The sequence below is a fragment of the Zonotrichia leucophrys genome, chromosome 4 (genome assembly GCF_028769735.1).
Source record: "Zonotrichia leucophrys gambelii isolate GWCS_2022_RI chromosome 4, RI_Zleu_2.0, whole genome shotgun sequence".
In the NCBI taxonomy this organism is placed as follows: domain Eukaryota; kingdom Metazoa; phylum Chordata; class Aves; order Passeriformes; family Passerellidae; genus Zonotrichia; species Zonotrichia leucophrys.
Window position 1 is genome coordinate 60,402,157 of NC_088173.1, and position 22,973 is coordinate 60,425,129.

General features: G+C 36.7%; 1 protein-coding gene across 3 annotated transcripts; it reads left to right on the plus strand.

Annotated features, from left to right (window-relative positions):
- The first annotated feature begins 1,346 nt into the window (after positions 1-1,346).
- PI4K2B (phosphatidylinositol 4-kinase type 2 beta) lies at positions 1,347-22,823 on the plus strand. Of its 3 annotated transcripts, none has more exons than XM_064711899.1 (10): positions 1,347-1,710; positions 5,756-5,913; positions 10,808-11,008; positions 11,504-11,635; positions 12,907-13,060; positions 14,551-14,618; positions 15,115-15,211; positions 17,615-17,748; positions 18,815-18,874; positions 21,368-22,823. In XM_064711899.1, exons 1-10 carry the CDS (start codon positions 1,413-1,415, stop codon positions 21,539-21,541), a joined length of 1,476 nt encoding a protein of 491 aa, XP_064567969.1. In that variant the 5' UTR covers positions 1,347-1,412; the 3' UTR covers positions 21,542-22,823. The 3 variants fall into 3 exon arrangements, with proteins under 3 accessions (XP_064567969.1, XP_064567972.1, XP_064567970.1); XM_064711902.1 differs by lacking the exon at positions 21,368-22,823 and adding an exon at positions 20,836-21,342; XM_064711900.1 differs by lacking the exon at positions 21,368-22,823 and adding an exon at positions 19,692-20,827.
- The last annotated feature ends 150 nt before the right edge of the window (positions 22,824-22,973 follow it).

Genomic DNA, 22,973 nt, shown 5'->3' on the forward strand with positions numbered 1-22,973 from the left:
TAGTGGAAGGTAGCTTTGTCCATAGCACGGGAGTTGCAAATATCTTTAAGGTCTTTAAGGAAAATCATTATGTTTCCTTCCAACCCAGGCCTTTCTATGAAATAACTAACGAGTTTTTATTTTTTCAAAAGCATTAACTCTCAATCTTTCAGAAGCTAGTGAATTGACTGTTCAATGGAACATTATTGAAACAGATACTACTCACTTGTAGCTAAAGGGAGGTGCAGTATATTAACAGTATGCTGGGGAAAATGTCAGACTTCTTCCTTTTTAGTTTGATCTTTTTGTTTGCTTCACACAGAAATTAACATCTGTTTAATTTTCTGTATGGAAAATTACATTCAGTTGCTGTAACCTTCGTATTTGTGTTTACTAGGCAACAAATGGCTATTCATCTGGAATCACAGCCGACTGAGTTCACTTTTAATAGAAAGGAGCAGGAACAGAAATGCAAGTGTGAACAGATTTTATCAAATATTGCAGATATTAATAGTTACACAGGTAAATGACACTCAGCCTAACTCCAAAGTCCGCTGACAGGCAACCATAGGCAAAACAAACACCAGTCCAGCATTTCAGTAAGGTTATATTTTGTCAGTAAATAAGAAAAGTGATTTTTTCCCTGTAATCCAGATTATGCACGTGTTAAATTCTTATACCATGCTCTTAACTATGAGAATAATCAATAATAAATATAAGCAATTACTATTTTTAGCTGAGAACTGATTTGCTCCCAGTATAACCCATAATATCAATTCTATGCAATTATTTAATGCATGTGTCTTTCTCCCATATTTTACCAAAACTTGAGGAAAACCTCTCTTCAGCAGACAGGACTGGGAGAATGCATGCAGGCTGAAATCTGATGCACGGGTTATAGTTGTATATGTTATATCGTTGTGTATGTTGGGGTTATAGTTGTATTTGCTTTCTTCAGTTAATAACGCATGGATAGTGGGGGAACGTGGAAATAATGGCAGTATATTCATACTGTTTTCTCTTATGCTGCTTTTAGGCTTCGTTTTGGAAGTTATCGTGATGATGGTATAGAACAATGTTGTGCAAAGTTTGGGGAGGGAGAGCAGCTGGCTATGGCAAGTAGTGGCCAGGAGGCAACCACTTCCAGTTCACAACACAACCAGTTCCAGGTGTAGAACTAAGTGTCTGGGATGTTTTTGTTAAATGTCCGGCGCCGAGAGCCGCTGACCGGTCCCTGGCCCGGAGCAGCCCCAGGAGCCGCTACCGCCCCCGCTGGCGGCGCCGCCGCGGCCCCTTTAAGGCAGGTGGCGGGGCGGGCGCGCGCACGCGCGGGGCGGCGCAGCCGGAGCCGGAGCGGCGGGAGCGCCCCGAGCCCGCCCGGCCGCGCCGCCGCCGCCTCCTCCCGCCGCGCTCGGCCCCGGCCCCGGCCGCCCATGGCGGAGCCGGGCGCGGAGGAGCCCGACGAGCGGCTGCTGATCCTCGCGGAGCCGCCGCCGTCGCCTCCTCAGGCGGAGCCGCCTCGGCGGGGGCCCCAGAGTGCGCGAGCCGCCCCCGGCGGGGCCGTGCGGCAGTGCGGGGAGCCGGGGCTCGAGGAGGTGGAGGACTCGGAGGAGTCGGAGGAGTCGGGGCCCGAAGGTGATGGGGAGGACGAGCCTCTCCTGCGGGCGGCGGGGAGCGGCCGCGGGCGGCGGGCGGGCGCCGCCTGGGCCAAGGAGCGCCGCGCCGCCGCAGGTACGGCCCGGCCCGTTCGGCGGGACGGGACACGCGGGGAGCGGCAGCGCCTGGGGAGGGTCTGGGGCAGAGGCAGCCCCTGCATCGCTCTGTCCTTCCAGCGAGGCTACAAAAGTGCCTGGCGGGACTGAGGTGTACTCGCTGTGCCGTGTCCGATGGCACAGCATCGGTGAGGGACAGGTGTGTTGACCTCTCTAGATGTATGGGCTCGCTGGCCGATACTGAAGGGAAGATGCTGCAAACGGGTAGAAATCCCACTGCTTTGTCCCTGCGTGCGGGGCTGCACGGACTCGTTTACATCTTCATGAGTGGCTCCGCTGTCACACTTCCCCGCTCTCTGCTGCTTGGTTGGGCCTTGTTTGTTTCTGTCCTGTTGTTTGAAACTTGTGGCTTTGCCTGTTTTAAAGACTGTTTTGTGGTGGGACTCGCTGCTGCTTCCTGAACACTTGGAGAAGTGTCAAGTTTTCAGTTTGACTTGCATATCCCGTAACTACTTTTTTTGCGACCCCCATCGTTTCATCTTGAAAAACAAGTCAGTCTTCTGTGTTTGTTCTTTGTTTTACTCATATGCTCACTTTGTAACCATCACATGCTTTAAGAGTTTTAGATGTGGGCTCTACTGTCACATTTTTGGTTTTCATAAAAATGCATCCTCTCTTTCTATTTTCAAATCAGTTCTTAAAGAGAGAAATAGAATGTGAAAGTCCAGAAATGCAAGAACTTAGTTATTAATTTGAAAACAGATGTAAGGTTGCCCATTATCTAATTCTAAATATACTGGAAAAGTGATTAATTACATGGTATTTATTAATTACTTTCTTTACTTTAGACTTTGAAACTTTCTGCTTTTGTGCTAGTCTCTATAAAAGTTTACATCTAGGATGGGTTTGCTGACAGAAGTATGTGGAGTTCTGTCACTTCTTTGTTTTTGTTGTTGTAATTATACTGTAGGATTTCTTGCCAGAGATTGGCAACACTGATTCTTTTGCAACAATAGAGTACTTGAAAAAAATTGAAACATCCCCCCAGTCAAGTTTAACAAAATAAGTTGTGCTAATAACTCTATTTTAGTAACTACAGAGAACTTGTGCTTGTTTGGCCTTAAAGACAGAAAATTCTTGTCTTTTAAGCACTGGTCTCAAGTGTAGTCCATACCTGTAATGTAAGCATGCCATTAAATGTGAGAGTTTTCCTTTTTCCTGCAAGACTTAAGATCTGCTAGAGAACTAGTGTTTCTAGTAAAGTATTTCTGGAAACTTTAAAAAAGAAGTTGATACTTCAGAGTGGAGGCTGTAGCCATGGGTCTTGCACCACTGAAGCAATTAGGATGGTGAAGGCAGTGTACTATTTGGAATCTGCCCCAAAAGCGTTAAGAAAATCTCAGAACTGATATTGATTACAGCACCTCATCCTTTGTTTCCTTGTCCTTACCTCTTCTGTATGTGTGACCCTTGAAGGTGCAGGATTGTTTCACGTGTCAGGTGGAGCCAACATACACCAGATGTTATGCATGAATGTTATTGAAACCCAGTGTTTCCTTAATGGAGTTATGGTCAGAATAGGAGTAGATGGAATTGGTTAAAGTGCCTACCTTTAATCATGTTAATGTTTAAAAAGTATAAATCTAGCTTGGTGCTGAAGGAGCTCACACCTGTTCCTCTTGCAAAGTGCATTAGTTTGGCTTAGCTCATGCCATGCTAACCTGATGGAAGAACAGATTGAGGTGCATACATGGATGATAGCATTTGTATCTTCTTTGGTAAGTCTTCATTGTTCCAATACAGAGGCTTCACAAACTTGGGCCTTGTCCAAATTAATGTGTAAAAAGTTCTCAAGCTTGGTAGTTTGACTGTGTGCATGAGTGGGAGTTTAATGAGAAGAGTAATTTTCAAGAGTAATTGCAAGAGAAACCTTAATTAGTTATAATTGTAAGTCTAGTGACTGTACTGGGAATAAGTTGTGACATAACATGCTTTCTCAGTGGAAAACTTGATTAAAGTAATTTTTATAAAAGAAACTAACTCAGAAAAACCCAAACCCTGCCACATTCAGCAAATACTATCTTCAATTAATATGGCTTATTTTCATAAGGAGAGGGTTGATAAACTCCTTAAAATGGTAGTTTTTCTTGGCAGCCTAAATGTTTTTGCACACCACATCACTGTTGTAATGTGCTTCCTAGCAGCACAGTAACAATACTGAGCAAATAATGAATTTCAAAAATTATTTGTCTTTACTTCTTTCAGTGTGCAGTGTAATGGGTTTTTTTTTTTTTGTTTTAATTTATTTTTCCTGAAGTTATCTTTCATGTTAGAAGAGACAAGGTTGAAGAATTTCCTCAGACAGTGAGACTACTTAGTGGTTCTAGATTCTAGAATAAATGCACAGAAATTAAAAACTGACCTCTGAGTCTTCCACACAGTCAACTGCAATCCATGTGATACAAAGTTCATCTGTAGGTTTTCTTCGTCTGGAAGGTAATTGTGCAGAATGGCTTAGCATGGATGTTGCACTCATTTGGTAACAGTATAATGCACAACCCTGATTTTGCTTTCACTGACAAAAATATGAACTAGTTGGAGCTCAGCTGTGTGAGGTGATGAAGATGTGTGGAGATAGTTGAGGCTTGACTGTGAAATAAGAACCACTGATTTAAAATTACTATTTCCATTAAAATGTTTGGTTTATTTCCTTAACTAATTTGAATACTTTGTGGCAGGAAAACCTTTGAACCTCTTCCCTCCCTTTTGTCCTACTCTAAAGTCCTGAAGTGTAGTTTATCACAGCAGTATTGGCCAAATAATTAAAACAGACTCTGATCTCATGGGCTGTAGCTGTTGATTCTTAAGAAGGATCTATTAGCTTTAAGATTTCTATTCCTTGTTGCAAACTTATACTAAGATTTTCCTATTTTTTCATGCTTTTGGACTGTTTTTGTTTGAAGTCCATGTTACCATTTTAAGTGGTACGTGCAAGCAAGTGCTAATGTTCTAAAAAGTTTCAAAAACTGTCCTGAGCTACAAAAAAAGGGGGTTTTTGTGTTTTTTGTTTTGTTTTGGGGGTTTTTAAATTTTTTTTTTATTTGACTCTCCACGAACTTTTAGGGAGTATCTTTTTTGAAAGGGTTCTGTGTTGGTTGACATTCCAGAAGGATGTATACGAAATTTCTTCTATTGCTGAAGTGGGAACAAAGCAACTTTATCTGTAAATGTTTAATTTAGAATAATGTAACTGTTTGTTAATGGAGAAATGAGCCCTAATGCACAGGCCCTTTAGAATGCACTCAGTGAACATGTGAAACAATCCTAGCCTTAAAAGAAGGTATAATAATCTACAGTATCAAAACTTGTGAAGAAATATTTAAAAGATTAAAAAGTCAGTAGTATTCTGACACCTTCCTTTTTACTTGTCTTTCTAAATGTCTGCATGGAGTCCTAGAGTTTGCACAAATGTCTGCCCAGACCTGACTTCTGGTCAGGCAAAGAAATACTACAAGTTTCTTACAGTGTTTGAGTGCTGGAATGGTGCTGGAGTGCGGGAGTCACTGCTGTCTTGGTGCCACTTGTGAGTGCTACATGTAGCAGATTATTCAGTGGATTAACTTCCTGGCATTTTAGCAGATAATAAACATGTTAGCCAAGCTCTTAAATGAATGGTACAATACTGTTCTCATAGTGCATAATGGGCAGGGCACAAAATAATGTGTAAAATCTTTGATGCTTTTTTTTACTGTTGTGACTTTGAACCTTTTTTTTTTCCTTAGATTTGTTTCATAAATAAAAAGAGAAATCCTTGAAACTTGTAAACACTTAGCAGTGGCAGACTCAAATTTGTTGTTGCAGATTTGGCTGGTTTACTTGAAAAAAAAGTTGATTAGACATGCATAAATCAGTGGAAAAACTTGCACTGATTGAATGGGACAGATTTTTCAGCCTGCAGTTGGATGGGTGTCAGCAGGGAAGGCTGTTGGCTTATCAGTGTCTTTGCTTATGCTTAATTTGTAGTACAAGTTGCACTTAAGACTGGTTGTTTTCTTGTTTTTCAGGGCATACAGGACATACTGCAGATATGAATATATTTTTAGATGATCCAGAATTTGCAGAAATTGTTCTGAGGACAGAACAAGCTATAGAGTGTGGAGTTTTCCCAGAAAGAATCTCTCAAGGATCCAGTGGAAGTTACTTTGCTAAGGATCCAAAAGGGGTGAGCATGTTACTGCAAAGTCAGACACACCATCAGCAGCAAGCTGAAAATGGAAATTCAAAAATTCTATCTAGATGCAAATTAATTTAAATAAGTTGTTTAATAATTTATTGTGTGCCAAAATTTATTTTGGAAAAGTTAATGCAAGTAATACTTAGATTTCTAATTATATCTTGCTGCACAAGCAAAGACAAAATAATAGTTATTTTTGCTGCAGCTTTATCACATTTTTAATGATCTGCACCAAAGGAAAACTGAGAGGAAAAAAAGGGCCTCTAACATCTGAAAGCAATTCAGGAATTCCCTTGTGCAGAATCTTGTTCTCTGTATGTTTTAACTGATTTTTGCTCAACTGAGCTCCTGATTTCAGTATGGTTTAAGTTTCTTTAGCTAAGCCTCCTGTATTTTTCTCCCTTTTCTTGTTAGCTGGCCCTTTATTTAGGTCATGTCTCCTTTCTCATATATGATTGGTACATGGGCAAGGAGAGTCATATCATCAAATCTACCTTTTAACTTGTACCTATCTGCTGAATCTTAGGTGCAAGATTTGGTTTCCCCTCTGCAAGATTTGGTTTTCCCTTCTGTACTTGGTAAATGGTACCTTGAATAGTGATCATCAGTGAGGTGTCCTAAGGTTACTTTGAGACAGAGAAGAAGTTACCTGAGTCTCTCTTGAAAAGTAGCTTGTGGTTAGCATTATTTAGTAAGAGGAAATGATGTCTCAGATATACTTTCACATTGTTTTCTTTAAATTAGAAATCTCTGCTACTGTTACTCTTACTCTGTTTCACAGAATAAGACCTCCAAGTGCTCAACTTTTGTTAATTTGTCATGTATGATTTTAAGCTCAATCAACAGCTTTTAGCTCTTAGGTAGATGTAGGTGTTCATTAATCCTGAAGATCCCAGTTATGCTAGAAATGGAACACTTTGAATTCCTAGGTTTTCAGGGCATGTTCAAGATTTTTGTCATTCCCATGACAGTAATTTCCCTTTCATTTAGAAGGTAGCATGGTTTTTGTTTAGGTTTTAGTCATATTATTGTTCATTAGAAAATATATTCCTGTTTTGCCAGTTAATTTTCATAGTTGTTTAGTTTGTTTTAATGGCAATTTTCTGGTGGTAGTTTTTACACTTTATTGAATGAAGTGGGGTTTTTTTAAGCATAGCTACCTAACATTAATATGAATAAATATGTCAAATTATCATTTTATTCTTATGGAAAGTGGCAGAACCACCCCTTCAGAATCTTCTGAAAAATGCAGTTCATATGCCTGTGTTCCAGGAAAATTTGTTAGTAATGATCCCCTTCATTCTGATAGAGAAAATAAAAAGGAGGGTCTCTCTCTTTGAAACCTGGAGGAAAACAAATCTTTCTGTAATGGCTTTATGGGATTCTTGCTATCACATGCAATGCTGTAAGTATAAAAACTTCTTGAGAGTTCCAGCTTCAGGTCACTCTCTTTTATAGTAGCTTAGATATCAAGTTCTTTGAGTTTTTCTTAATGCTGTGCAATCAAGATTTTTTTATTCTTAGAAAGTTAGTAGACAAATCACTAGGGAAAGGAGATCACACCATATGTGCAAATCTGTTTTGTCTGAAGCTTGTCTAGGTTGATTTTGCTGGGTTTTGGTCACTAGCAAATGCCTGAGGTACTGAGCCCTGGCAATGGTGAGAGAGTGTTTGTGCATCATTTTAGTGTAAACATAACCATAGGACTTTGGAAGGGCCATATTATTCCTTGTTTCTTATGTGATGATTTTCTTATTTGTTTCACTTTTCTTTTGCTGTGTTGTTTTTGTTCCCAATTAAGTTTCCAGTAGTGAATTGCCCTCCTCCCTTATGCAGGTCATTGATTTAAGTATTTAGGAGAAACAAAGATTGAGAGAAGCAGAGTGTTTATTTTTTATGGTTCAGAAAAAATTCATTGCAAAATATGAAAGTAGTTGGGATATGGGACTGGGAGAATAATGATACTGAGTGCTTAGCAGACTTTAAATTTTGCTTTCATTCTTTGCTTTTGTTCTAGAGCTTATCTGTGTTTGCTATCTATATTAAAGGTCTGATAAAACTTCATTTTGTCAATAGTGCAGCTTTCATGTGTGGAATGGATTTCAGATCCTGTTTGAGTATTGCATCATTCCACTTCAGACCGGTTCTGTCACTTGCTTTCTCCTATTCCTCTTGAGTAATCTCCTTTCTTATTCTGGGAAGGAGCTCATTAAAGATGTGCTAAGCCTTTTTCCTGGGCACCTTCTGAAGTGCCCAAAATGAATACCAAATTACAGATAAAATAAGCAGTTTCCACTAGGTCACCTTATATGCTTATTTGGTTCTATCAGAAATATAAACTTCAAATTGCATAATTAAAATTAGCTTTTTGCATTTATTGACTAAAGTTGTATGGTTGCATACTGAAATGGAGTTCAGTACTTAAGCAGCACTATTACAGAAGGCTTGAATATGTCTGTGTTTGTTGTTCATTATGGAAGCCATACATAAAAGACATTGTATCTATTACAAGTGGTTCTGCAATATGTTCCTGACAGTTTCAATTATTTGCTAGTGTTAACAGAGACAATCTATAAATGCATTTTGACTGACAAAATTAAGACTGGCCTTGGTAGCTTGTTCTATAGATTGAAATTTTTTCTTCTATTCTGGTCCTCAACAGCAGTGGCTCTGCAAAGTTCAGCAAAAGTTCCAACTTCAGCAAAACTTGAAAACCATATCTAGATTTGACTGTATAGCACAGTACAGTCCAGGCTGCTAACAGAATGAGCTAAGCTCCTTTTTTAAATGGGCACTTACTAGGAAGAATTAGCCAGAGAGTGAGTCAGAAGAGATAATTAAAGGTTTGGCATGTACTTCTAAATACACCACAATGATTCCAAGAAAAGCAAAGCTATTAGCTTTGTTTTAAGCAGGTAGATACATGTGATTCAATAGGAAAAAAAAAAAATTAACAATTCTGAACCTAATAATAGGATTTTGACTAAAGTAGTATTCCAAAAAAAAAAAAAAAAATGTAAAGAATTCAAAAACATGCTGGCCTCTCACATTACATAGAATATTTATTGCATTTGTATAGGTCTAAGTCAAATTTTGTCTGTGCAGTTGTATTCAAGGTTTTGAATGCAACATTAGAATCACTGATAACAGCATACCAAACCCAAGAGAATTCTTGTCAATTTGTTGCTCGACTCTGTTGATAGGACACTAATTTTGTAGTATGACTGCAAATAATAGCATTTTGTAACTTAGTTTTCCTTTAGTTAATGGAAATTAATCAAAATAGATGGATGAGACATATAATGCTACTAATGCCTGGTGTCTTGTGTATTTGTTTACAAACTGAATGAATTAAATTTTCTGTAGTTACTTAGTCTTGGGCAATCTTAGACAAAGCAAGATTGTCTTGGAAAAATTGGTTGAAAAAACTCTAGAAGCTAAATCAGCTGGTCAGATCCTCTCCCAAATGCAGCTGAATCAGCAGCTTCTGAAAAATACTGCTGGTTTCTGACTGCCAGCAAACGTTCATGACCTGAGTGTGAATCAGCTTTGAGTGTTGGTGCAACAGCAGGTAGTGTTCAGCTCATTGGGATACTCACTTTTTTCATATGGATTTAGTAAAGTACTAATATGTGAAAATGCTTCTTAAACAGTTGTCCTTAAGTATTTATCAGAAAGAATTTTATTTATTTGCCATTGTCCAGTGAGAAGAGCTTTACTTGCCATTGTCCAGTGAGAAAGTGCAGAATTTCTAAGGCATTCCACTTGAGCTACTGAAGAGTCATTATGAGAACTTTGTGTGCTAGGCCAAAGTTTATCAATTGAAAGGTTATATATTTTAATGTGGTAATAACCCTGTGGACTGAGGTTAACAAATATAGAGTCCTGTGCAGAAGGCACCTTGAGAAATTGCCAATTTAATGCTTGTGCTGTGGAGCAGCATTGTTTTAACATAATTCCTGAGGAATGCCTAACTAACCTTCTGTTAGCTGCACCCTGTTTGGAGACTGCAGAACCTGGCTGGCTGTTCCAGTCTCAAACTGCATTTAAGTTTCTAAAGGATTTCTTTTTTTGCAGCTTATCTGCTGGGTTTTAACCCTGTCATTTTTTGGCTCCTTAACAGTAAATGTGTTGTTCTTTATTTTCCTATAGCAACATATTCTGTAGTTCATCGTGTCTCAGTTTGCTCTTAGCTTAAACATTCACTGTTCCTACTGTCCTTCATTATTCACATATTTTGTTCTTATTCTTTTTTCAGCTTTCTCCAGTTTGTTAATAGATTTCTTAAAGCATAGTGTCCAAAATTGGGCTCTGACTAATTTTAAAAACAGGGCTCTGACTAATTTCAAGATTTACTGTGTGTCTCTAATGTAAATGATGGCTGATGGTGATTTTGATCCCTTCAAACTCAGGGTAATAAGAAAAGTAGATTTAAAATAAAATAAAACACTTGATTTTTAGTGTTCTATATGTTTGTCACTTTCGTGGGGCCATTACATCTCTGAAATAAGTGGTCAGTGTGTTGTTGGTGGGCTGAAAATTGTTTTTAAAGCTATTTTCAAAACCACTTTTTTTAAGAACCTAAATATATGTTTTAAAATGCAACCCTTTTGAATTTTGACAGAATGCTTTGAAAAAGTAAATGTTGGTTTGGATTTTCTCTTATGAAGAGCTTATTTTGCATTTATACTAATCCTAAAGAAGCACTCAATGATAAATTTATTTGGAATGCTGTTTTGTTAGTTTCATCATCTGAAAAGAACAATTGTAAAACACACTGGATATGATTTAAACAATATTTTCAAATATCTACTTTTAAAACTAATTTTAATATTTTGCAACTCAAAGTGCTCATATTTTAATTTTATGTTATTTACCTTAGAAAATTGTTGGAGTGTTCAAACCAAAATCTGAAGAGCCTTATGGACATCTTAATCCAAAATGGACCAAATATTTTCACAAAATATGTTGTCCTTGCTGCTTTGGCAGAGGCTGCCTCGTTCCAAATCAGGGATATCTCTCTGAAGCTGGTGCCTATCTTGTGGATGAGAAGCTGGGGCTTGGAGTTGTACCTAAAACGAAGGTAAAAGTTAAAACACATAAATTACTGAATTTAAAAAAAAAGTGCTGACATATTTGTCAGTTTGTGAACTGTGGTTGTATAGATAGCCTTGTATATCATGTGTTATTTATAAGTTATTTATAAACTTTTGCAATTACAAAGTCACAGTGGTTTGATGTAAAAAAAAGTGACTGTGATTTTTGATTTAATGGGTAATTTTGAGATCTGAATTGAATCTCTTCTTTGGAACCACTTTCTAGCATTTTCCAATACTTTCTGTGCCTCATGTTTTGATGAGATTCAAATTGCAAAAGCCAGCATATAAAATTCCCATTTTTGTTTGCAATATGTAAAATAGAGAACATTCACCTTTTCATATAACATTTATCTGTTGAAAATGCCTGATGCTTGCTTCTTATTTTTAATTTTTTTATAACTGAACATAACATGAATTGTAAATTTCCAGTTGAAATAATGAGGAATTCTGAGCTGTGTTTAACTTTGTTTAATTTTAAGGTTGTCTGGCTTGTCAGCGAGACCTTTAATTACAGTGCAATAGATCGTGCAAAGTCAAGAGGAAAAAAATATGCTTTAGAGAAAGTGCCAAAAGTTGCTAAAAAATTTAATAGAATTGGACTACCTCCTAAGGTAAGATCAAAAATAAGTAATTTGTGCACTTCCTGATTCTTACATAAAACTCGTTTTAATAAAGGGGTATTTATAAGTAACTTCCATGATAGAAGAAAAAAACTTGTTGCTTGTTGAAAACTGTCTGAAATTTGATACAACTGTTTCCATGCAACATGTATCCACTCTTACATCATTCCTTCTTCTGAACTGTTTTAATAATCTTCTCATTCTTTGTTCCAGTCAACAGTCCAGTTTTCTGCTGGAGTAGTAACATATTAATGGTTATATATCTCACTTTTCCTCTATTGATTGCTTACTACCTGTCCTTTCAGTGTCACGTTTTGATATTGTCAGTCTGTTTTTCCCCTGCAGTTTATATAATTTAAATTTTTTTTTTAAGTTTTTATTTTTTTGCTTTCTATTATTTTTATTCTTTTGGGTGCTCTGCTGTTGTGTTCTTCCTACTTCCCTTTTGTATTATGTGAAGACTACACTGACTAAAAACCTCACATCTTTCTTGCCTAATGAGCCTTTCTGTATCCCCAGAATATCATTACTGTGTTCTAATCCTAAGCTTTTGGAACACAGGTTATGTACAGTTGGGTAATCCACTTGTGGCAGTTCCCAGCAGTTTAGATCCATGTGACAGGGGTTGTGCAAGCTTGGATGAGCACAGTTATTCCACGTGCTGGGTGTTTATCTATCTGCATTTTAGTTCTCAAATAGAAGTTCTTCAATTTCAATCCTGAGCACCTTTCACATATGTATGGAGCCTATGCCAGCTCTCATGTTCTTCCTTGGACTCTTTTGGGAAATGTATTTCGGCCATTTTTTGCAAAAAACATCTTTCTTGAAGAAAGTGGTTAATGCTTCTTATCAGTGATGTTTTAAGGCTTTTCAGAGAGGAAGATTTTTCTCCTGTAATTTTTAGTGAGTGTTCCCTGAACTATTGAAAGAAGTTTTCCAATGAAAAAGAGAACAGGCTGAGCTGCCTGGCTATATTTTATTCCTGATAAACTCACTGAGTATTTTAAACAAATATTTTTTAAAAATCACTATCAGAACTCCCAGAAACCCACCCTCACATGATTTGACTCTTACCTTTTATTTAAGACTATAGGAATGAAAGAGAAATTAATTTATTGCTTAATTTAATGTTTTTTAGTTGTAATACTTCCTGTAATACTTCTGAACTTGGAAAGTATAAAACGAGTTTTTCTGTTAATGTTGAGATTACTTATGAGACCTACCAATGTGCATTTTCCTAATGCAGTTTCTTAATATTTCAGGTTGGCTCCTTCCAGCTGTTTGTTGAAGGATATAAGGAAGCTGACTATTGGCTCAGGAAGTTTGAAGCTGATCCTTTACCTGAGAACACAAGGAAAGAATTTCAGTCACAGTTTGAAAGATTGGTTATCTTGGATTATGTCATCAGAAATACAGGTATTTGTTAGTATCTCTGGTATTTATCTATTTTTGTGAGGCAGAAAGCAATGCTCCCTGAAAGCTGGTGCTTAAGGCTTTTAATGCATTTCAAATGCTTTTCTCACATTGACTGATGGGCATAAAGAAGCAATTTAAATTAAAAAAATACTTTGGATTTTGTACTGCATTTAAGTATTGCAGTACAAAACCAGTCCAAACAACTCTTTGATTGTTGCTCCCTATTTTTGAGCAACGTGAGAAGTCAAGAACAAATGCTTTCATTGGGCTTTAATTCTGTGCTTAGTGCATTTTCTGTTTTCCTCGATTAAGGATAAAGGATGGTGAGGTTTCAGGACCCATAAGAAAAGCTGTGGCTACAATTGCTTTTCTTCTAAACTGGAGCTGGTGATAACACAGTTTCACACAATAGTTCATATTCATTGTGTAGGCACTGAGGTACCACTGCAATGTGTACCTCTCTGTTCTCTTGCACTCTTGTTTTTCTCACTTAGGAGCTGGGATTCTTCTCTTACCTATGTGGGTGAATTACTTCTTGAGGAATTCAAAGGCAATTTTATGTTTCAAATATTTACTTTGCTGTTTTAGCAGAGGTGGGCATCTTTGCTTTTCTTCAGACATACCAGGTCTAACTCATTTTCCTTTTCTCAAGTTCTCTTTTTAGAAGCAAGCTAGAAGAAAGTTTCATAAGAACATAATACTTTCTAGCTGTTGCCATGGTCTGTCATCTTTATCAAATAAGCCTCAGTGTTTCCAAACAGGGTTTTTGACATTCTTAAAGATGTGAGGAAAATACTCAAAATGTAAAACCTCATTATCTGCATAATTTGAACTTCATCTAATATATCTAATCATAATAGAACATGAAAATCTGCTCATGATTAAACTGAAGGGAGCACCTTAAAATGACAGAAGGTCCTACAAATCCATGCAGTTCATCCTCTGTCTGAAAGGCCTTCTCAGAGTGTTTAATCTCACAATTTTGTCTTAACAGTGCAGGCATTTTCCATTTCTTGCCCTTCTGTTCAGTTTTGCCCCTTCTCCACCTTTGTAGTTTTCTCCATTGTTTTCTCCATGTAGTCAAAGGTCACATTATCTACAATTTTGGAGGCTTTCTCCATTTCCTCATCAGCATTAAAACAAGCTTAAAAATTGTCATTTGGGTCTGATAGTGGTTTTCTCAGCAAAAATGCACACCACAACAAATCTTTCTGTAAAATGAATGAAGATAGTTTCTTTTGGCCTTCTTGATATTTTGCTGCATATTCAGCCAGTTGGGGAACCTAAAGAAGGAACATGTGGTAAATTTGGTCTTTCCACTGAATTGGCTGCCTGTACCTTTCAGTATACATGTAATGGGAAAAACCCTTTTTGAACAGCTTTGTCTAACTCCATGGGTGAAGTATCAGTTTACAATACTGTTTTATGTCACTCTAAATGATGATTTTTTTATAAATGACATCTTGTGACATGCATTTTCCTGTTTAAAGACAGAGGTAATGACAACTGGTTAGTCAGGTACGAAAAACAAGATGACGGACTTGATCTGTCAGATAAGGTAAGAAAATTGTACTCTGAAACTTATATTCTTTAAATTGTTTCGTTTTGTAACTTGGTCTTTCTGGAAATTAGGGTTATATCCTTAATCCTGGTGCATAGTCTCAAGAAATATGATAACTACAAATTATTGTAGGCAAAATGAGTGGAAAAGCTGTTTTGATTAGACTAGGTAGAACAGTGCTAGAAACTATTTTTATTGCTCTGTATTTTTGCTGTACTAGCTTGGGCTATAATAACAGTAACAAAATCCACTGTTGCTTAGGTACATTTCTTCATCCATTTGTGCTCTGCTTATTTTCTGTTTGGGGAAGGGCTTCTCTTTAATGGTGGTAGAGTAAGAAATTATACATGGTGGAATTAAAGCAGTATCCTAATTATATTGTTTAAGTTAAATTTAACCAGTGAAGCTACAAAGTATATTATTTAGTGTTTTTAATGAGTTTTGCTGTTTGTGTAAGCATGTATCACTTACTTTTTGAATATTCCTTCTGTAGGATAGCCAATGGACTGTAACTAAAGAATCTATTAAAATTGCTGCAATTGACAACGGTTTAGCTTTTCCTTTTAAGCATCCTGATGAGTGGAGGGCATGTAAGTACTGCATTCTTCAATCATTTTCCTTTTAGGGGTGTAACTTCCAAAGAAGTAATTTTTATTTGGATTGTAGGAAGGAGCTAAGAAATCATCACGGTAGCTATCTATTGAATTTTTAAATAAAGTACTCTTCTTCAGAAAGTTAGCAACAAATGCCATTTTTGCAGTGGTATATGTGATTTGGTTCTTCATATCTTTTACCTTTAAACAATATTAATACATGGACACTCATAAACATAGTACTGTATGTATATGGTGGAATTGGAAGCATTTAGCAGCATGTTTCTCACACAGGTTTTCTTGAAAAACATTGTGGAAAATGATTGAAAAGATTTGCAAGTTGTCCCTCTGCTGGCCAAATTTCTATTTCAAAATGAAGGCTACTGTTGTAGATGAACAAGTAGGCAGGTTGTTTTTTCTTGTTTTCAGCTTTTGCTTACTTTGTAAAAGTTAGTCAGTTTTCCATCTGCTTGAAAATACTATTCCTGTTAAAATGAGCTTGTTTTTGACCACATCTCTGACTGCTCATCTTCAGGAGGGAAGTGCCCAACAGGGCTTGCAGTGACTTCTGTGGGCTATTATCCAGTCAGGTAATTCTGGCAGTTAGGTGTGGGCTAGTTATACTGTCAAAAGGCTGGTTAAGCACTCCACCCAGAGCTCTGTGCAGTCTCTGTTTTGTTACTAAATAGATGCTGTCCTATATATCTCTTGGTGCTGTAGCTGTTCTAATGACACAGCAATTATTGCTTATTTTATACCATCTTTACTTCAGCATCAAAAAGAATAAACTTGCATGATCCTTAAGAATTCTTTTGCAGTTGGACAGTTTTGTGATAGTTTTGTCAAAGTAAACTTGTCGCAATATTTTTACAAATTGCAGGCTCTTACCCACTAGAGCATGGTTTTGATGACCAGAGCTACTGGGTCACTGAGAATAACCTTCTCAAAGTGAGAGAGCAGAATTTGCAACAGGCATGAAGTTGGTCCAGCAGGGATGAACAGGGAAATTCTGACTGAATTGGGATGCAAAATTTAAGTATGTTTTTTGGAAAAACGAAAGATGTAGAGACTTCCCTGAAAAAATAGAGAATTTTCCAAAAGTGCAAGAATGGAGTTTGGGATGTTGGAGCTTGGCTGGAGTACAGAGGACATAAAGAGCAACAAGAAAGGGCTGGGTAAATTAGAAGTGAGAGTGGGACTGAAGAAAAATGCAGCAAAGACATAAAGGCATAAGAAACAACAAGTTACCCAATGCTGACTTAGCCTCAGTTTTCACTTGTAAGATTTGCTCTCTGTCTCTTGGATCTCAAAGCTCAGAAGTAGAGCCCCTGGGGATGAATCCCCAAGGCAGAAGAAAGGGAGCACTTAAGCAAGGTGGTCCCACAGAAGTTCATAGGAGTGGCTGGGATGCAGTGGAAACAGTGGCAGCTGGCTGGTGCTGTTTGTAATGCAGTTTCCTCATCCCTCTTGAGAGACTCCAGTAAAGTGAGAGGTTGCTTCAGTCTCCATGAAGACTGGAGTGAATCATCCTGGAAGCTGTTCAGGCACATGAAGAACAAGGTGCTGATGGGGAAGCCAGCATGGATTTACCAAGGACAAACTGTGCTGATAACAAGGCAGCTGTTAATGATGACTGCTTCAGTGGCTGAGGGGAGGGCAGTGAATACTGATTTTTTTTTTCTTGCCTTTGGCAAGGACTTCTACATGCTCTGTCGTAGTGTTCTTGTAGGGAAACGTGAGATAGGAACTGAACAGACGTGAATGTGAACGATGTGGAAAACTGGCTGCACTGTCAGACTTAAAAAGTTAAGGCTGTGAGCAATTGTGAGGAAGTTTAGGGGGTGGCCTGCTGCTAGTGACTTTTCTCAGCTCCTGCAATTAATAGTTTGGTGTCTTGTTTAATATCTGGTAACATTAATTGCTTTTGCAGTATAATTGGGTGAAAGCTGTCTGATATCAATTACGTGAAAAGTTATGAATACTTTTCTTTCAACATGCTCAGAAAAAGGCATTTTAAAAATTTCTGAAATATATTAAAAATAGTAACTTTGTTAATTCTTCCATTGAAAGATTTCTATTTGATTGCAGCTATTATTTTACTCCAAAGGAAACAGCCTTACTAAATTAAGGGGAGGCCTTAACTGTTGCTTACCATGTTTAATTTAAATACCTTTTATATTTATTGCTTTAATTAAACATTCATTGCTTAATATATTTCACTGTTGGAAAAAAATGGCTTAGCAGTTGTAAAGCTGCTCTGGTAACTGTAGCCAAAAGGAATGTGTGGGGTAACAATGTTGGGAAAAAGGGATGTTGTCCAAGGTGAGAACTTGCAGTAGGTGCTACTGGACTCAGAATTTCATTTTTGCTTGTTTATCATTAACTGCACTGTTTTTCTAGATCCCTTTCACTGGGCTTGGCTTCCTCAAGCAAAAGTTCCTTTCTCTCAGGAGACCAGAGACTTGGTTCTTCCTCGCCTTTCTGATATGAACTTTGTACAGGACCTTTGTGAAGACCTTTATGAGCTATTTAAGGTGAATCAAGTGCTTCTTTGAACTATTACTGAAGTAACTGATACTTGTAATGGGACAGTTATGTTCACAAAAGGAATAACCATCTAACTGCTGAATGCCAAGATACTATGCTATTTTACCTTTAACATTGGCATGGTAGAAAGGGTTTATGTAATTATAAGGAAACTGTCACCAATGTGGTTAATTGATAGTAATTAGCTAATCTGAAAACAGAAATTAATTATTCTGTATCTAAGTTTCACATGATTAATTAAAGCTAGTTTACTCTTACATCACAGATCTGTGTAAAAACAGCAGTTAACATACCTTTGTGGTGTGTATACACTTAAAGTGTAGCTGTGAGGAAATGATGTGTTTAACATAACTTAAAGTGCTTCCATACCTTTCATATACCTAATTTTATATGCATATATTGTGCTAAGCTGCTGCTGAAGTTCTGATCATATTGAAAGTTAAATTCACTTTAAAGATACTGAAACTGTCTACATTATTTACATGTAGAGTGTCCTCTCTAAAACATTTTGTAACCATTTGTGTCAGATGTTTAAGTGAAATAATCCAATTCAGGATTAAAAGAATTGGAAATTTTAAACTTTAATGAAAATGCAGCTGTAATATCAAAACTAGATCCTGAAACACATTTTTGCTATATTAAGATCTTTGGCTCATTTGTGTTCAAAATGCCTCTGGGCTTGTTAGTAAAGTATTGGTAAATCTGAAAGAGGAAGTATTTTTCTGCTGGAGTCATCATGAGAGAAAGGGCACTGTGATGTGTGATAATACTAAGCCTGGTATCTACCACCTGTTGGTATTTACCAATGCCCAAAAGTGGTATCCACTATGTATTTTATTTTATCATGTAGAACAGTCTTCATTTTCACATATGTAAACTTGATGCAACAAATTCACCTTTTTGTGATCCATACTGGCATTCAATTTAAAGCTTTCAAAAATTATTATAGTGTGGGTAAATATGCATATTATGATATTGATGAATTTGCATGCTAAATATATAGCTAAAAATAAATGGGTTATTTACTATAAACTGTTTGTTTTCTAAATAAAGACTGACAGAGGATTTGACAAGGCTACTTTTGAAAACCAGATGTCTGTTATGAGGGGACAGGTAAGACTGTTTTTTTACATTTTTGTTCATGTGTTTAATTTGTCATCACACCTCAGCTGCTTTCTTTAGAGCTACAAAAACTGACTCCTATGAATGACATTTGAAGGTATTTTCATCTGAGAAGACTAAATTTCTTTCTAGAGTTTGTTCTTATTTGTGGATAGCTAAAACAGCAGAAAGTGTATGCTGGTTTTTTTATTATTTTTATAGAAAATGCTTTTATTCTAGTTCTGTGTTATTGTTTTTGTGAGGGATGGGGGAACATAACTGTATATTCTTAGCAGGTATTTTAAAAATGAAAGAGTCATATATTTGGAAGGAAAATTTGATGTCTGATTTCATGATGCTATTAAAATAAATGTGACTTTATTTTAGAGGGTCGACATGATTATTAAAAGCAATATTAGGTAATAAAATTTCTTCATCCTATCAAATGTTGAAACCATACTTCAAAACAGTCCAGCCATTTTCAGTTTAGAAATTTGTTCAAATTTAAGTGCTGGGCTTGTTTTGTTTTCTGGGTTGTTTGTGGTTTTTTTTAAACACTAAAGTAGGTGAGGAGGGGGTTTCTCCATTTCCTGCTATTTTACAATTTGACTGATATGAAATACTGGAGAAAAAGCTTTAGCTAAGAACAAATTTAGTTCATTGTTGGTATAAAAGAGTGATTTCTGCAAGTGTAAGGCAATTGAACTAGGCAAATAATTAGTCCCATTTACCCTTAATTTATTGAAACTTAGTCCTTGTGTTCATAAATTCAACATGGATAGTTTTAAGACAATTCCTAGAGTGTCTTAACTCAATGTTTTCTCTGTAGAATTTCCTGTATCAAGATGTACCTTGCACAAGACTCAGCTCTGCTTAGTCAGACATAATCCCAGTTACCATCTTTTGTGTGGTAGCTAAAAGACAGCAAACCTTACTTACTAAATTGAATTATAGGAATTGTTTCTGAAATAACTCCTCTGAGAAGTTTGTGTAGTCACTGGAAGGTGGGTTCTTGAAGTACTCATGCATCCTAAACGGTATTAAGTAGCTTTTTCTGATGAGACAATTGCCTTCAAGGAATCTGTTATTAAACAAAACACTTAAGGAAAAACATGATTGATATAATTGAGAGTGATATAGCTGAGGCTGTCAAAATTAATTTTCCACTATAAAGGCTGCATCTGGACCCTTTCTTCACACACTGTCCCTCAGGTGGATTTTAGGAGATACTTGTTTTAGTTTTGGGGTTACCTCTCTAACTATATGAGAGTGTATTTCACTCTGTGGGAAATGTCAGGTGTTCAGGCATGGAAGAAATGCAGATAATGAGTAATCCTTGGATGCTATTGGAAATACATTGGCAGACAGTGCTTTTTAGCACTGATTTTAAACTTGTTTTTGGTGTAAAACCAAAGTATGTTATGAGGGCATTATAGAAGACTTGGCTATCTAGATCACATGCTAAGAGATTCATTCAGTTGGGATGAATTTGCAGTATATCCAAAGCATTCAACTATACCCTTAAAAATGAGAAATTAAGAATTAGAAAATGAAGAATCTAGTTACAGAAACTGTAGGGAAACAAACCTTGCATGGAACAGTCAAGGTCTTTAAATCTAAGATAGCAAACATAGTTAGAAGCCTATTTCTGTGAAGTGTAGGAAAATTTTGGGAAGAGTTTCAAACCCAAAAGAAACAGTTCTGTCAAGAATGTAGAGTCTAAGCAAGGGGTAACACATCTACAAAAGTTTGCCTTAGAACTTTGAGAATGTAAATGTCAAGTGGAGGTGCTGGCAGAGGCAAATTGCAGTAAATCATGCAAAAGACTTTGTTGGGGTTCTGTGGCCATGGAAGAGCAGAAGCAGAGGGATCAGCCTTACAAGGAAGAAAAGGGCATTGTGCATGGGAAAAAAGGCTTGGTATTAAGGATAATGCAAATGTGTCACTAGAGCTAAATTGAATACTTGCCTCAGTTTTCAGCAGGATAACATTGAACATGGAGTAAGTTATGAGGGCATTCCATGAGCACTGAAGTTTTGGAGGAAAGATAACAGACTCCTGGGAGCTGACAGCTGAATTTGGGTCTTAGCACTGGGTTTGGTATGAGCTAATTATATGGCTTTATATCTTCTGATATGAAAATAAGTTGTAGCTAAAATACTGGTACATCCTATGTTAAATCATGTTAATGGCTTTCTTTAGGCATTTTTTTCACTAAAGGTGCAATGTTTTCAAGAGATGCGCTAAATTTAAAATACTCTTAGAATTTTCTGAAAATTTGAAGAGGACTGCATGAAATAGGAAAAGAATGGAAGGGTAGACAGCAGTAGGATGTATTCATGTTACCAAATAAATAAAATATTTCTACTTGCAATAGCTATCTTTTGAAATGAATTTATTTAGCAGTACAGTCAGTACAGAATTGATTGAAGAGTGGCATCTAAAATGATAAGTCTGATAGTTTTGTTTGTGCACCCTAACCTCACCTGCTTTTACTCTTTTTAGATACTAAACCTTACTCAGGCATTAAAGGATGAAAAGAGTCCCATTCAGCTTGTTCAGATGCCACGTGTGATTGTAGAGCGAAGTAGCACTGGAAGTCAGGGCCGAATTGTTCATCTGAGTAACGCTTTCACACAGACCTTTCACAGCAGGAAGCCTTTCTTTTCCTCCTGGTAGCAACAAAAATACATGGGAAGAGTAAGTTTCTCTTAACTTTAGAAAGCTACTTCTGTGTAAAGGCTCTGCAATAATGTACTTCTGCTGTATACCAAGAGCTCTGACTGCCAACACCTCAGAACTTAAATTCTAAAGACTTAAGAAATGTATTTTGAATGTAATAAAAGTTTACAATTTTTGTGTCAAAATTGTGAATTCTTATGTCAGGGAATGAAAAGAATTTGTCCATACTGTATTTTTATAGGCTAAATTAATGTATTCTGAATAATATTCTGGAGAAGGGAAGAAAATTTGCATATGCTGAGAAACTAATTTTGAGTACAATAGGAATTTTTTGTTTAATATAAATGTGAGAATCCATACACTATGTTTCTTTTTATATGGCCTTTAAAAAAAAAAAACGTTTAGAATGTTATCTTTGATTGTGAAAATGCTTTTTCTTGGAATTTCTTCCTGGTATTTTGAAGTGGTTATAGATTTTTGTAGACTAGTTACTTGAAAAGTCATGCACTTAAAAAAAATCAATCTGTCCTTGAAATAAAAGTTAAAGAAATGGAGAAGGAGGAAAATGCTCCAAGTAGGCTTTTTTTGCACACAGGGACCAAAAATAGTTTAATAGTTGAATTACAGCAAAATTCAACCCAAGTAAATACACAGTTTCTACTGTGACAAAATGCACTCAGTGTATGTTTCAGAGGCTGAAATGTCACTGTAGTGTTTGGCACTTGTATATTTAAGCACATGTATGGAGATCTGTGATATTTCTTTGGAGATGCATCACCATGAAGGAATTGAATTGCACCATGTTGTTACAGGTTTGTTTTGCCATTCATGTAAAAATGTGTTCATCTCTTGTCACCAGAGTGGTTCCTCTGCTAATGACAGAGGCACTAATGTGTTCATCACAAAGCCAGTCTGCCTTTGAAATTTCTACCAAAACACAGTTTGGGGTTTTTTGACTGGAAAAAAAAAATAAAAAGGAAAAAAACCTGGAATACCTACAGCACAGAGAATTAATTTGTGCCCTGGATAATGTGCTTACCTGCCAATTGCCATTTGCATTTATGTTTAAGTTACCTGGTTTAAGACTTGACAGTCATGTTTCTAGGTCTGTGACTTATGTAATGTGGGAAATATTTTTATTTTAATAATTTTCTGGTCATTTAAGACTGGGAAGGGGAGAAAGATTGCTGCTTTTATGAAACTTTCAGTATTTCAGACATTGCTGTATTTTGTAATTCTAAGCAATATTGTTGAACTCAGAAATAATAAAATGCTTGTATTTTATATAATTTTGAGTGGGTGTGAATATTAATGTAGTGTGTCAGCAACTTCAGCAACCTGAAATGTGTAAACCTTAAATGTCAAACACGGTGCAGTGCGGTTCAAAAGCGAGGGCAATGCCTCTATAAGGTCGTTTCTGTCCGAGCAG

What these genes read in the sequence shown, in the direction of transcription:
- PI4K2B (XM_064711899.1), top strand. Translation starts at nt 1,413, where the DNA reads ATGGCGGAGCCGGGCGCGGAGGAGCCCGACGAGCGGCTGCTGATCCTC. An exon ending in GGAGCGCCGCGCCGCCGCAG is followed by an intron (nt 1,711 to 5,755) that starts GTACGGCCCGGC and finishes CTTGTTTTTCAG; the next exon opens with GGCATACAGGACATACTGCA. An exon ending in TGTCTGTTATGAGGGGACAG is followed by an intron (nt 18,875 to 21,367) that starts GTAAGACTGTTT and finishes TACTCTTTTTAG; the next exon opens with ATACTAAACCTTACTCAGGC.